General features: G+C 35.5%; 1 protein-coding gene across 3 annotated transcripts in view; it reads right to left on the bottom strand.

Moving 5' to 3' along the window:
- The window catches only part of Swt1 (Swt1 RNA endoribonuclease), a 368135-nt gene that overhangs the window by 33388 nt on the left and 317936 nt on the right, over positions 1 to 16811 (bottom strand). For all 3 annotated transcript variants that reach the window (XM_090396646.1, XM_090396647.1, XM_090396648.1), the window contains 2 exons: positions 13265 to 13405; positions 6657 to 6756 (listed from right to left, as the gene is read on the bottom strand). In XM_090396646.1, coding sequence (XP_090252772.1) covers positions 6657 to 6756; positions 13265 to 13405 — 241 coding nt within the window. The remainder of the gene's footprint in view (positions 1 to 6656; positions 6757 to 13264; positions 13406 to 16811) is intronic.

Raw genomic sequence — 16811 nt, 5'->3', positions numbered from 1 at the left:
CTTACATCTTATTAAAAATAATATTTTGATTTTTATATGGATTTCTTGGATGTTTCAATACTTTTGGCAAAAATAATGTATGTAATGATGCACATCTCATAATCAACATTAATGAGATCATACAATTTTACATAATCAATAATATATATTCTAACATTTTAAATGATATTTACTATACGAGGGCAGTCTGAAAAGTTCTTGGCATCGACCATAGATGGCAACACTATTAGCAAGAGATTTTTTTTTTTTCTAATTTGGTACATCTGTCATAAGCATCCATGTGAAACTACAAGTCATTCTGCCAAATAGTTTGTTTTATACAGCTGTCTGAAGCAAAAGTGTTGTCTGTATCCCTTGAAATCGATAAAATTGAGTATCGTGCAATTATAAAATTCTTTGTAAGAGAAGGTTTAAACCAAAAGAAATTCATTCGAAGTACATAAAAGTTTCTAGGAACTCTTCTCCTTCGTTTTCAACAATTAAGAAATGGGCTGCCAAGTTTAAATGTGGGAGTACCAGTCTTGAAGATGATCCATGTGAAGGACGTCCAAAAAGTGTAACAACACCAGAAATCATTGATCAAGTGCACGATATGGTATTGGATGACCAGCGAGTCAGAGTGCATGAAATTGCTGAGACTATAGGCATTTCAAAAGAAAGTGTAGGATATATTTTGCATGAAGAATTGCAAATGAAAAAGCTTTGAGCAAGATGGGTGCCGTGCTTGCTCACAGCAAATCAAAAATGCACTCGCATGAAAATCTCTGAAAAGTGCTTGGAGCATTTTAACAAGAATAAAATTGATTTTGTGTGTCGATTGATTACTATGGATGAGACTTGGATTCACCATTACAAACCAGAATCCAAACAGCAGTCAAAACAGCAGATAGAAGCCAGTTGTTCTGCAATTAAAGAAGACAAAATCGGTTCCATCAGCAGGAAAGGTCATGGCATCGGTGTTTTTGGATGCTAAAGGCATTTTGTTTACTAATTATTAAAAAGGATAAAACAATAACTGGGGAATATTATTCCGATCTTTTAACCAGACTAGATGAAAAAGTTTGTGAGAAAAGATCCGGTTTGCAGAAGAAAAAATCATCTTTCATCAGGAAAATGTACCTGCCCACAAAGGTAATGAGAAAATTAAGGGATCTGCACTATGAATTGTTGGAACACACACCCTATTCCCCAGATTTGGCCTCCCCCTCTGACTTCCATTTCTTCCTAAAACTAAAACTCTTCCTCGCTGTCAGCGTTTTTCTTTGAATCAAGATATGATTGAAGCTGTAGAGGGGTATTTTGCAGATCTTACTGAGAAACCATGGGATACCAGTGCTGTAGCATCATTGAAATAAATGTATTAGTCTTAAGGGAGATTATGTTGAAAAATAAAAATAATTTTGAAATTATAAATTTGTTTTTTCATTGTTAGGCCGAGAACTTTTCAGACTACCCTCGTATATACAACAATCCCTCGATTAATGCGCTTTTTAAAACAGGCGCATTAATCGAAAACACACTAATCAAATATAATAACCTATGGGAAAAAGTATAATTCGTTCCTCAAATTTCTTTCTCCACCCTTAATTTTTTATAAAAGAATTAAGATATGTCTCAGGGTCTAGTTAAAGGAAAATCATGAAGCTGAAAGACAATAAAACATATTCAGAATATAAATTTATTATTCTACTTTTTAACAAAGAACTGAGCTAACGTAGTTTTGCAGGCATTCTGTTTGATACAACTTTTTTCATACAACTGACTTTATGGCCCTATTGCCTATTTTACTCTTCTGCAAATTTTACTGCTTCTCTCTTCACCAGAGTCAGTCTCTAAGTATTGCGGCTTAAAAACTTCGGTTTTTAAGCAGCAATACTTAGAAAATTTTGTTTCTATGAAATCGGTTTGGGCTAGTTAGTGATTAAATTTTCTTCGTATTCTTCAGGATCTACCTGCTGTGCATCTAAATTTAGCATGTCGAATGACTCATTTTCTCAGAATGAGATTTAAATTAACTTAGATTTATTTGAAAAGCCTCTAAAATCATTTGCACAATGTAGAAAAATGAACTTCCAAACGGCTCGCATATTGCTAGCAGTAATTTCATTCGACTTTGCAACTTTATAACCAGGCTGAGATTTCTTTGACTTAGCCAGAAAAGTTTTGGAAATTCCTTTTGGAAAAATGGCTGGTTTCATCGACATTAAATATTTGTTGGTCATGATAGCACCCCTCCCTTCCACAATTTTCTTCAAAATCTCTGAATAATTTGCAGACACCTCCTTATCTGTACTTGCAGCTTTGCCTGTGAGTAGAACATTATGTAGGCTATTTCTTTTTTGAAAAGCTCAAACCACCCAGCACTAGCATGGAATTCTTCTTTACCATCATTGATAGCCCTTTCTCTCAAGATTGCAAAGATACTTAATGCTTTTGATTTAATAAGGCCAGTGCTTAGTGGGATCCGTTTTTGGTTACAATCTTCGATCCAGGAGTTGTATTCCTTAGTCCACATATGGTTTTAGCTGCATTTTTCTGAATTTTTATAAGCTTGTCTAAACTGGATGATGTGATGTTTGCATCCAGATTGGTGAAGGATATTCCATTATGGGACAGATAATAAAGGTATATGTGACTTTTAAGGTTTTAGCATCAGCTCCCCACTCTTTACCTGAGATACTTTTCATATTTAAGTGGCAAGAAAATCTTACCAAATTTGTAGAAAAAAGAGCCAACCTTGCAAATCATAGAACAAGTGAACTTTTTAAAAACTGGAAACCAACAAACAGAATAAAGAAAAAAAATCAACAATGCATGAAATCATAGAAAATAAAATTCCCTTGGATTGTTCAAATAAAATAGCCGAATACCCAGCATTTCCTCCAAATCAAGACAGGAAAAATATAGTTATCAACTCTGAAATAGGGAAAACATGAGGAAAAAAGCCTAGAAAACCCTGAAATCTTGAGATCATTAGCACTTTCAAAAATAATGGAATATGGACCTGACTCAATAAAGATTTACACAGATGGCTCCAAAAATCAAAATGGCAATTCTGGGAGTAGCATACTGATCTATGGCTCTCATAATATAGAACTAAAAACAACTAACAGCATTGGATGCAACTCATGCCATGCAGAATTAATAGCCATTAACACAGCGCTGCAATATTTGAACAAACAAAACCCGAAGGAGATTATATTTTTCACAGATTCTTTAGCAGCCCTTCAAGCTATTAAGAACTGCTACACTAGTCATCAAGAAATACTTAGAGACATAGCAAAAAACATACACAAACTACATAAGAATTCCAAAATAATCTTCCAATGGATCTCATCCCATGTGGGATTAAAGGGAAACGAAACTGCAGATGATGTAGCAAAAATGGCCGCAACATCAAGTGATACCACAGATTTCGATATTTTTAAAACCACCCAAAAAGAAAACATAAAAAGAACAATTCTTCAGGACATGACTCACCACTGGTACTCAGCATAAAATCCAGGTGCTACCATCAACTCCAAGTTTAATCGCAGTGCCACTACCACGATCTCTCGCCTCAAGACCGGCCACACAAGACCAATCAAGTTTAGCAATGGCATAAAAGTCTTCCCCACCTACAAAATCTGTAACATCGAGGAAGCATCACCAATGCATTTGCTAAACTGTATGAATATTTCCAAATGTGAACTCTATAACAACCCAGAAAAGGTGCTACATAAAATACATGAACTTGACCTCTATGATCTGGTGTAATACCATGGAATAATAAAAAAATAAATAAATAAATAAATAAAAAATCTTCGATCCATGTAGAAAGAAGTCTCTCTAATTCAATCATTATAATACTTTGATTTCGAGTGGTCTGCATGCATGATGAACTTGAAATAGTCTTACTTTTCTCTTTGTATTCAGCAGTTTTGCTTAAAATTGCTCTTATAGTTATTATTATTACCCAAGACTCCATGAAGTCAAAGACTCATCTAGGAGGTCATTTTATCAAACACACAGCTCATCATACTGTGCTTTAAACACACTCAAATTCTCTGCAGACACCACACCAATCATTCACAACTCTGCATGATTTACCGATTTTGTGTTCTTGTCTTATCTTTGCTCTAGACTCGCCTCGTTCATTTTTCTTTATTATTTCAAGTTTTTCTTCCAATGAGATTACTTTTCGAATCATTTTCACACTTCCACTTTTTTGTTTTGCTCACTAATTCTTTTACTCATGATGAAGTTGGGAAAATACTTTAAAATAAAAAAAAAGTAAAGAAAACAATTGCAAAAGTGGCACGAGCTATGATTAGCAAAATGCTATGTAATTAGTAGAAGACATAAATTTTGGCAGTAAATGTGGAACATAGTGTCCCATGTTTAATATGGAAATAGTGAAGTATGCCATTAAAAAATAACTTTGTAAAACGTTTTAAATCGGTAACTAAATTATTTCATCCTGGTGAGTAATTTTTTAAAACAGTTCTTTTTAAATTTTCTATCTATACATTTTTTATGGCTAAAAATGTATAGATAGAAATTTTTTAAAATCTGTAACATTTATTTTTAAGATGTATATAGACACAATAATTGAATTTGGGTATAGAAAAAAATGACACACTAATTGGAGGTGAATTAATTGAGAGCTTGCTGTATGTAAAACCTAATGTTTCGAAAAATTTTTAAAATTCGATAGGTTTAATGACAATGGTATGCCAAATGATGTAATTAAAATTATAAATTAGCTCAGAAATAATTATGACTATTAAATTAATGGGATAATAAATCCCTCATTATTTCAAAGCCAAATACGAAACTCAAAGATCGAAATCTAAGCGTTTCATGCCGAAGAACTTCCGGCAAGTACAAGCGTAAGTCAACACCTGGTAGTACATAAAAGAGACCAGATAAAGGTTCCTGACGTCTTGGACGGGATGTCTTTCTTCGTGCCATAGAGTGCAAATGCCACTTCTACCGAGCTACACAGGCCCCCTATACCTATGTTGACAATATAAATTGGATTCAAGACATTTTGCCTAGAATTTTTAAGGATTTCTGTGACTACTTTCAAGCAACGTTATAAGTTCCAATACAATGCACTACATTCAAGACACACTGCTCAATTTAATACAATGTTTTTGTGTAGTTATGTTACAATCAAAGCATAGATGTACTACCAGGTGTTGACTTACACTTGGATTCGTCGGAAGTTCTTTGGCATGAAACTCTTAGATTTCGATCTTCGAGTTTCATATTCGGCTTCGAAATAATGAGGGATTTATTATTCCTTAACTTAATTTACGTCGCCGAAAAAAATAGCCTCTTCGCTCTTTATTGTAATTATGACTATTAGTAAATAACATATATTTCATGGAATAAAATCACTGTTACAAATTTGTATTTGCATTTGATGGTTCTCCATTTCTTTGACTGGCTTCATTCAGATAATGATTCATCAAATATCATGAAAAAAAAAAAAGAAACATCTGGTAGAATTAAATACTTTTTAACTGTCAAAGAAACTTTAAGCTATAATGTATGCATCATTATCATATCTTGTAATAGGCTATCCATTATTTAATAAGCTGTGAAAAACAAAAGCTAAAAAATTCTAAATGCTCTATACCTATTTTATTTTACTATTATTTTTTTTTATCACTAATGCCTTTTTGTTTCTGTATAGGGAATAGGCAGGGCTGTTTTAGCCCTATCTAACTTTTGGAGACTGAGTGGGCAGTTCAATCTCCACTGGTAGCAGCAATAGTTGGCCCAAGGCTATCACTAATTAATCGGTACGCAGTGAAGAAGGCCAGCAAGTGTCACCATCGCTTGGTCTCTAACCCAACACAATATTTTTCATCATCATCATCATCATCATCAAATTCCTGCCATGTACCCTCAAGGGGTGTACAGGATATGACAGTACTGCATGAAAAAATTACAACATTACTAACTTCCTATCTACAATTTTCCTCCAAATCAGTCTGTTACTTGTCAAGACTCCAACATTATCAGATCTTATATTTCTATCGCACAATATTTTTAATGTCTGAAATTAGTGTGGGTTCAATGGCTGATTTTCTTGGGTTCACAGGCCAAAAAGGTTTCTGGGAGAAAAAACCTACTTGCCCGTGCCAGAGAACGACTAACTCAGGAACCGGTCGAGAAAAGGCTTAGAAAAATTTTCCTCCAGTTGGCAACTAGACACGAACTTATGTCTTTCTTCGTGCAGTCAAGCGCTGTAGAGTGCAAATGCCACTTCTACTGAGCTACACAACCTATACCTATGTTGACAATATAAATTGGATTCAAGACATATTGCCTAGAATTTTTAGGATTTCTGTGACTACTTTCAAGCAACATTATAAGTTCCAATACAATGTGCTACATTCATAGACACACTGCTCAATTTAATAGGATGTTTTTGTGTAGTTATGTTACAATCAAAGCATAGATTTATTAAACTTTTTTTTTATTTGAATGTCACTGTATTATTACTTTTTATTATTATTATTAATTCATTTATTTTATTATCACTAGGAAAGGACATGTCATATATACATTAACTGATAAACAATGACTAAATAAAAACAATTTTGGCAGTGATTTTACAAAGTGTCATGAATTGCAGAGCCTACCTATTAAGTTTTAATTACCTTAAGTTCCAAACTAGGCACAAATGTCTTTAAAGAACTGTCAAGATCTGCTAGAGCAGCCTTATAGTCATCCAGATTTTTATAAGACAAGACTGTGACCCTAAGAAATAATTCATAAGTTATGAATTCAAAAATCCATTAGTAATATATTATTTATAATCAGGAGATTGAAACTGTCAAAATACATTTAGAAAAGTGCTTCTTATCAGTAACTCCACTAATGTTTTATTGTTATAATAACAGAATCCTCAGAGCAAAAATAAAGATCTGCACATGGTGTAAAATTTTTACAAGGGGTCTCATTAAACAATGCAGGTAAACAACTTGTCAAAAATAAAACTACAGAAGAAGAGCATGCACCAATTAATTATTAGAACATGGAAGCAACACTGCAACTGACCAATTGTTAACTTACATTACTAATGAGACTCCCTTGCAAAAATTTTGCAACTGTTATGTAATCAATCAGTGGAGTGTTCATAAAAAAAAAAGTGGTATCATGTTCTTATTGCAACAGAATTTGCTTTCAGTTTAATATTTTACAGTATAAGAATTTGTGTATAGCATGATCAGTTAAAGCAGGATTACCCATTTTTAAAAACTAGATATAATCCATATATTCTTGAAGATAAACTCCTGCTGATCTTTCTGTGTCCATAATAAGAGATCTATCTTTAGCAGGGCATATGAAACTTCTATTTTTTTTCTGTCTCTGTAGATAGTCTGAAAATTGTGTCATCTGAGATTTGGCTAACTACAGATATTTCAATTCACTTATTAGATCATCAGTGTAATACAGAAATCAAAAAAATAAACAATACAATGAAGATATATCGGTAACGGAATCTCTCTTTTAACTGTATCCACATGTTACTTATACAGAATGAATAACACACAGTTATCTGTTTATAAATTGGCTGTTTAGAAGTTACACTAATGTAAGAAATACAAATTTGATTCTCTTTCTGATGTTTATTGATTCAGATTATGCGATAAACCAGTAGGAATCTCAACCAACTATATGGTTGAGATTCCTACTGGTTTAGTTTCTTCTATGGTTATCAGTTCATACTGTAAGAATGAATCAGAAGAGCAAATGAATTTAGCTGTATGGGTCGTGTTTTTGATCATTCTTATCAGATGAAATAAATGGATACTACTATTTAGAATTACTTCTGAAACAACTAAGGCTATGCAGCCAGTGTATTATGTCTCTCAGTTACATTTTTCTGGCCAATTTGGTTGTTTTGTGAGATGAAAAGAACCTTAATTTCTGGAAGAAAAAACTGTGTGTGTCCCCCCCCCCACACACACACACCTCAAGACTGGCTAGCTCATCATCAGCTGAAAAGCACTTAACAAGGTTCTTCACATCTTAGATTCTTAGATGGGATTCAAACCTAGATCCTTCCAACCAAAAGGCACTTCACTGCATTTCAGATGACTTAAAAGAGGATTTGCATTTTGATGCAAAAAAGTGAAACTGTTTCTTGATCAACAGACTTAAATGATTTTGCACACATATGCAACATTCTAAAATACAACAGATGAGGGACTGCAATGATGGAGCTCACTGAAACACTGCATTCAAATTATTATTATTCGTGACACCTCCAAGGAGTCTAAACACTCATTGCAGGAGGACACCTACTATACAACTGTTTCCACACTACACCGAACCTCTACCAATCATCTCCATCAACGCCATCTACCGCCACCACAACTAGTATTTTTTGTAGGTAAATTGCGTGGTCTGAAGGTATTAAGAAGAAATTCTTAGTTACACTGATCAAATTCTGTATATGCATATATGTAGAGTTCATTACCCTAATGCAAGAATTTTAAAAACTTCAAGCTTAGTAATTATAAAGCCACACCCAAACTTTTAGTATGGATGTCCTATGTCAATGACGTTTAGCATCATGGACCAGAATGCATAACACAGATCTATTCTGCATTATCTGATGTTGATCAGATAATGCAGAATAGACAAAGTACTGAAACAGCATTTGTAAGGTAGAAGTTGAAGTGAATCTGTAAGAGAGGGATCACCAATGAGCCTAACTTCTCACCTCTGGACAGCATCAAGTATTTTAAGGAAAGTTTTAGGCACACCATTCCAAACATGTGAACAGTATTCTAAGCATGGGCAGATTTGTATATAGTTAGGAGTTGGTTGGGTGTAAAATAGCCTTTTGAGCGAAAGAGAATGCCTAGTTTCTTAGATGCTGAGGAGGCTATTGATGTGATGGGTTTATGCCAGGAAAGAGACTGGAGGTAAACGTTAGTCCAAGCAGAGAAATCTGATCACGTCTGGTGATTTGTGTATTACTGAGGATAAGGGTAGGTGAGTTAAGATTTCTTTTGCAAGAGAAAAAAAAAGCAAGACTTTTTTTGGTGGCACTGAACATGACAAGGTTGTCCTTGTCCCATTAAAGGAGAGTATGAAGATCAATGTTTAGGGCATTGGTTGTAGATGATCTTGTGGCCTAGGATATCAGAGTACTGCATGGTTTGTTGAATGAGTTAGATAAGTGGAGAGTACTATCACCAGCAAAGCTGTGAATAGGATTAGTAGTGATTGCGAGTAGGTCATTTATGAACAACAGAAAGAGAGCAGGTGATAGGACAGAGCCTTGAGGCACTTCAGCATTGATGGTAAAGCTCAAAGAGAGGAAGCCATCTACCATGACTCACAGAGAATGACTAGAGAAAAAGCTCACTGTCCAATTACGGAGAGTGGCAGAGAAAGCAAATGATGGCAATTCATTAAGCAGGCCACAATGCCACACACAGTTGAGGGCTTTGGAAATGTCAAGGGTGACTGCTGAAATTTCTCTGAACCTATCCATGGCACATGTCTAGTGATGGGTGATATAAGCTATGATGTCAGCTGTGGATCTTGAATGGCGGAATCTGTACTAGTGGTCGCATTAATTGGTGGGCCTACAAGTAGTGGAGGAATTGGCTATTGATGACTTCCTCCATTATTTTTAGAGGACTGAGGTGATGGCAACTGGTTGGTAGTTTGATGGTTGACCTCTATCAGCCTTTGTAGGAATAGGATGGTTATCAGATTGCTTCCATAAATTGGGATAAGTACCAATTATGTATAATAACTGGTACTTATAAGTACCACATATTATACATAAATTATATTGTAGAGATGATACAGGGTAGGTGTTAATTGTGGAGCACAATTGGAGAAATGCCACCAGGACCAGAGACTTTTTAGTATCCATTTTTAGTAGTTTTCTGATTTCTTTTTTGTTGAAAAACTAAAGGAGGCATATGGCGTTTGGATTCCAAGTTGGTAGAAGAAGATTTCCCTTGGTCATCGATGTAGGAGTTTGAGGAAAAGAGTGATACCAGGAGGTCAGCTTTATCTTTAGGTGTACTAACAGTGGTACCATCAGAATGAGAGAGATGTGGAAGTGCAGGAGAGCAGTTGAGGCACTCTAGCAGTATCATGGTATAGCCATTTCCGTTATATAATTCAGTTGTCACTCTATTACAAAACGTAAATTACTAAGCCATGCTACTCACTATAGAGGATCGTATTACTATCTGCCCATTGCTGGATTTTACCTTTTTTTTTTTTTTTTTTTTTAAATACAAGACTTTAAAACTCAAGGAGCTATACAAGCACGTCCAGAATGGCTTTTACTAACATTTTTACAAGCCTGTGATCTGATTCAAAACCCATGATCTGATGATCTGGGGGGTTGAAGAGCAGGTGTGTATCCATTCAGCCAACCAGGCTAGCACTTTATCTGTAATTTGTTACTTCTGTTCTTGGAGCCACCTTTATGTAATGAAACTATCTTACCCTCTTTCCACTCATTTGGAACCTTGCAAGAGCTGAGACTTAGATTGAACAACTTCATTACAGGCACTGCCAGTTCTGTTACACATTCTTGTAGCAGATGAGCTAACATACTGTCCAATCCCACTGCTGTATTCACATTGATATTTTTCAATATGTTGAGTACCTCCAGTTCATCTACCTCAATTCTCACATAAGCCTCTGTCATATCAGTAACTGCAAGGTTTTCACCTGGATGATATATCCTTGCCAAGTGATCACTTAGATCATTTAGTAACTTAACAATTTCTTCTGCTTCTGTCACTTTCCTACCATCAGCAATGAATAAAGTTATCTTTCCATAATCATTCTTTCTCTTACTTGCTGTGTAGCGAAAAACTCTTTTGGATTTACTTTGGCCTGCTTAGTTAATTTTCTCTCATAATCTGATTTAGTTTTCCTTATCATACTAGTTACCCTTTTTGCCTGCACTTTATATTGCTCATAAGCACTGATCATCTTTCTTGTTTATATTCTTTCCACAATGTTTTCTTTTTTTGCAGCTCCTGCTTAATATTGGAGCTGATGCTCCCTCTCTCAAACAATCTCTGAACCACTTCCCATGTACTAATGACACTCATTCATTAAGGATTCTTATGTCATGGCATGTCATGGGCCCCAGCTGCCACCTAAGTTTGTCACATTCGCCAGCATTGTAGTTCCACATAAAGACCTTTCTTAACTGAAAATTCCATATGTTGAGCAATCATCCAGCAGCACAAGACTGCATGGTCACTTTCTTGAATCAAAGGTAGAGTTGATGTCATAGTTACATATAGATAGATCTTCTAATGCTATTACCAGATCCAACACTCTCCAATCCCTAGTTCCCCCCCCCCCCTCCATGATATGTTGCTTCTGGTAATTATCCCTTAGCAACTGTATAAATTACTTTTCCATTCTGCCACAACCCCTTTCCTCTCTCCAATCTATGTCCCCATAACTGAAGTCTCCCATAATAATTGCTTGGCCTACAGTCATTGTGTTAATGATGATGATGTGTGGCATCTACATCTTCCTCTGGATCTTCAGGTTTATAGTGAACAATATATCTTGATCTATTGGACTCTATCTCACACCAGACAGCTTCAAATGAATTATCCCCCCCTCAGATCTATAATCCTCCTTAACTTCTATTTCTGTTTCATTTTTGTTAATAATACCCCTCCCTCTATCATCTCTGAAAATACAATAATATTATATCCCTATAACTACATTATTCTGTGTCAACCAGGTTTCGCTGATGCAGATAATTGTTAGCAAAGTTCAACTTGGTCAACAATTATCTCCAATGCCAAAAATTACTCTCCTTTATTTCTGATACTTGGGGCATCTGTGTACATGCATTTTGAAATCCTCTTGTGTTCATAGATATTCTTGCATAATGTCATTACCAGCCCATTCAGATTCAAAACCTGGGAAATTGCACCCAGATGTTCATGGTCATTCCTGCACTCACACTCATTTATTGAGGAGTAGTTATTTCTGCATGGCCATTCCTGTACTCACTCTCATTTGTCCATGGATGGCCAAACACATGTTTGATTATATCCCTATTAATGAGTCTAGTTTCCCAAATTTTGCACTTCTGACCTATCACTGCAAAACACTTCCTCCAAACATTTAACTCCAAAACCATTCAAATTCGTCCAACATGCATATACAAGTCCTCTCATCCATCAGATTAACTTCACACATGTATAAACTGCATACTATTCTTCCTGCACAATCTTCTCATTGACTCATTAGTAATCATTGCCTTTCTTCTCAATTCTATCCTAAAATACTGAAGCAGAAGACTCACAATCTTTATTTTCTTACTCTTCAGTTTCACTTCTTTCAAACTCTTTCATATCCTCTCTCAGAGCATATTTCTCACCTTTGAAATCATTTGTGCCTGCCAAAACAATCAACACTTATGCTACTTCCTTCTGATGACTAACAGCTTTACAAACATTCTTGATCTTTATATCTGGGAAACGTGATTTTATCATATTCTCATTAAGTATACCTATTATTATTAAATCCCCATACAGTACTTTCCTCTTTACTCACAGTATTTCACACCTTTATACTTTTCCCTTCATTCTCCCTCCTGCTGTACTACACACCAATTGTTTATCTTGTGGCTTGAGCTCCTGTTTTGTCCCATGAAGGATTCCTCTTATGTGTGCTATTTCCTTCCACATGGTTGCCTCATATTCCACATCATTACTTACATCCACTCTCCTTTGTATTTTGTATACTATCATTCCCTGCTTCCACTACATTCTCTATAGCACTTTCACAATTCTGGATTATATCCTTATAATCCTAAACCTACATCAGTCACTTCATTCTTCCACTCTTGACATGACTCACATTTCTTGCAACTCGCTCATGAAACATTTGTGACACATTCTCTCTCTCTCTCTCATTCTCTCAAACCACAAGCCATTCACTTTAGGTAATCCAACAGAACTAGTAGATTGATAAAGTTAGGAGACCAAAGTTGTTTTATGTGATCACACTGGAAATCTGACAAATAGCAGATTAATCAGAAGGAAAATTTTTGACAAAAACTAGTAATAATGAAAACATAATAAAGTATCTGTACACTCCATAAGGGTAATTATCAAGAATTTGATTATGACAATGGTGATTATTATTATTATTATTTTTTTTTTGCTTAATACACAAAACATTTAACAAGGTACTAAATAAAAACTGATAACAAAAAACAAATCTAACTGCAGAAACTTACCTATGCATATTTTGACAAAGTTGCTGAGTTTGCGGATAAAATCTAGGCAAAAGACACACGATTTCTTCTCTTGAAGGCATAACAGATGGATAAATGTAATTCAGATTGTGTGGAAAATTTAAGACATCTAGTGTCAAACCACTAGAATTATAAAAGAATAATTTTAAACGATAAAAATATGTAAAAACAATTTCATTGAAATATCATTTATTATTATTATTTACATGAGTACCTCATGGAGTCAAAAGACTCATCCAAGAGATACACACTATCCATTAACACAATATCATCATAGATCTGATAAATTTATTCATTGTTCAGGTGCTCACAACCATCTCTGGTATTTATCCATAAATACCACACATTGATGTATAATTAGATCAAAAACTCAACACTATGAAAAATTTATATAATCTGGGTATTATTTTAAAATAATGTGTTATTACCTGGTCATAAGTAAGAGATTCTGAAATTTGCATATTTGAAGCAACTACAGAAGAAGAAAGCAGAAATACTTTGGATACAATGAAAGGATGAAAGAAGAGCTTCTCAAAATAGCAATATAAGGTAAAGTGAAGAGGAAGGAGTAGACCCTTAGTGAGATGGATGGATGGTGTCTGAAGTGACTGATCAGACAGTTGAAGCCTCTAGAAGGGTATACAACAGGACCACCTGGCAAGGACTGGTGAGGCACATCACTGAGGAACAGAGTGACCATATGGCATCTGATGATATCCAATGAATAGATGGATGGAAGGCAACTACAGTAGTTGGTACTCAGTCACAATAAAGAATACCTCCAGCATGTAAAAATCATTTACTTTCAAAATTTCTGTTGCAATAATAAGAATATAGTTCCAATTTAAAATAATCAATGTGCGACAGTTAACTAATCTAATGCCATGCTAAATGATGGTAACATGAAATTAATTAACTCTCACGCAGTGATTTCAAACACTTTTAGCATAACATTTAAATTATTATTATTCTAACAGGCTGGAAAAATCCATTAAAATCATCACCTGCAAAGCACCAACAATTATGGAAATTTTTCTGAGATAAAGTGCTCAATTCTCCTGATATAATACGCGTGTTGAGGCTTAAGTGCTGTGAGGAATTCATGTTAGAGGTTTAATGGAATATTAACAACACTGAGAAAGGATTAAAACTAATTTTAATACTTCCAACATTTCGTCTCCGTCAACAGAGACATCTTTGGGGATTACAAACACTTTTTGTAACAACACACACACACAAATACAATACAAAGTGAAACTAAAGTCCTATCTAGGTGGTGTGCCCTCTATGGGCATTTGCAGGTGGCCTGGGATGTAAAGAGTGATCTCTGATAATTAAAGTTTCCCAAATTTTGGGAAGTTTAATGCAACCATATTTGTTTAAATTAGGTTGATTCCTGAGTGCAGATGCAAATTCAAAGAATAGTCTTTCTTTTTGGAATTTACTATAGTGTAGCATGGTAGTTTTTTTCCAGGAGATCCTCCTGTAGAATGTATCCAAAACATGGTCTGCAAGGCCAGATTGACCATAATCGTGTTTGCAGATGTAAGAACTGTGTTCTTCTAACCAGATGGATGCTGACCTGCCTGTTTGTCCAAAGTAGGCAAGTTTACAGGAACAAGGTACTCTATATACACCAGGCACTGAAAGAGGAGGGAGCTGGTCTTTAGTGGAGAGAGGTTGAATAGAATATTAACAGCACTGAGAAAGGACCAAAAGATCAGCTCCCTCCTCTTTCAGTGTCTGGTGTATATAGAGTACCTTGTTCCTGTAAACTTGCCTACTTCGGACAAACAGGCAGGTCAGCATCCATCAGGCTAGAAGAGCACAGTTCTTACATCTGCAAACACGGTTATGGTCAATCTGGCCTTGCAGGCCATGTTTTGGATACATCCCACAGGAGGATCTCCTGGGTAAAAAATACCATGCTACACCATAGTAAATTCAAAAAAGAAAGACTACCTCAGACCCCCTGTACCTGGATCACAGGGAAGGAGATTTAACTGTAACAACACCCATGACCACTACAGGCAATTCCACTAGCCAACCATCTGGGCTATCCAGGATTGCTTGTCTTGCTGAAGCAGAGCCAAAGTAGTGTGAGACTACCAGGATCCCTCTTTCTGGATGTCCACAGGTTGCACTGCATGGAAACACACAATAGCAGGGCAATGGATCCAAGTGATCTTTAATAGAACTGTAATAATAACAAGGTAAGTCAATTAAAATCTAAGGAAAAAAAAAGGTAATATGATACAGTGATTCAATCATAAAATTTATGTTTGGCGAGAAGTTACTATTTCTAGCTTCGGGGGGGGGATTAAAGAAACATACTCAAAAACCAGAACAGAAAAGTAAAAGATTATTATTACGGGTATCTCCATGGAGTCAGTAGACTCATCGCGGGAGACCGAGACTAGCAAAACAACATCTGTCATATCTCTTCTTGAATTTATTTACAGACGAAGAGCTCACAACTAAGTCAGGCAATGAATTCCACTCATTCACCACCCTCCAGGCAAAAACCTTGTTCTGACACCTTTGTTAACCACACTCTTCTTTAATTTCCAGAGATGACCTCTTGTTCTTCCATCACTATCACACAGCTGAAACATTTCCCCTGCATCAATCCTATAAAAACCTTTTAGTAATTTGAATGTTTCTATCATATCCCCTCTTCTTCGCCTATCAACCAATCTCTGCAATCCACAAGCTCTCAATCTATCAATGTAGGGAGCATTTTTTATATCACTCACCAACTTGGTCACGCTTCTCTGAACCCTAAGATAAGGTAGTTCCTATAGGAACTAATAATTTAAGTAGTGATAAATACAGTATGAGAGAGGATATGAAAGTTAAGGTGGAAGAAACAAGAAAGAAATGCGAGAAAGTAAAAACTGTAGATTTGCTACCCAGATATGAAAGCATCAAGTTAAGGAGGGCAATGATAGCATACGTGCAGGCTGTGTAGAAGAAATGGATGCGTGTTTTTAGATGTGTGGAATGTGTTTGATTGCAGAAAATACTTGTATAAAAGGGACTTGAATTCATTTGGAATCAGGAGCCTGGAAAAACATACTTATTGGGATGAGAGAGTCAGGGAACCTAGATCATCAAAGCAGGAATGGGGAAAACATGTGTGAAAGTTCATAATTTCCAGCTTTGCAATGGTATGCAAAGCTGGAAATTATGACCATGTTCAAAGCCATTCAGAAAGATATGAATGACTTTGAACATGGTTATGCATCTTGCAAAGGGGGAGGAAGCATAGGCTTGAGTTCAGACTTTTTAAGTATGTCTGGAGAAGGAAAAAGAGAAAGTTCTAAATACATTGACATCTATTATGTGAACAGGCTAGGTGGTAATTTCTTATGTCTATATGCAAATACTAGGAGCATCAGAAAGGGGTTGAGTTCATTGCTTTATTGCATCTTTTGTGTCCTAAGATTGTTGGCATTAGTGAAACCTGGCTATCAGAATCAGATATGGTAACTGGGATCAAGTGTAATGGATATATACTATTTTTAGG

This window comes from Typopeltis vanoorti, chromosome 8 (assembly GCF_054136105.1).
Source record: "Typopeltis vanoorti isolate ZY-2024b chromosome 8, IOZ_Tvanoo_1.0, whole genome shotgun sequence".
Classification (NCBI taxonomy): domain Eukaryota; kingdom Metazoa; phylum Arthropoda; class Arachnida; order Uropygi; family Thelyphonidae; genus Typopeltis; species Typopeltis vanoorti.
The sequence above is the reverse complement of the archived record's forward strand: the minus strand, read 5'-3'. Positions and strand labels throughout refer to the sequence as shown.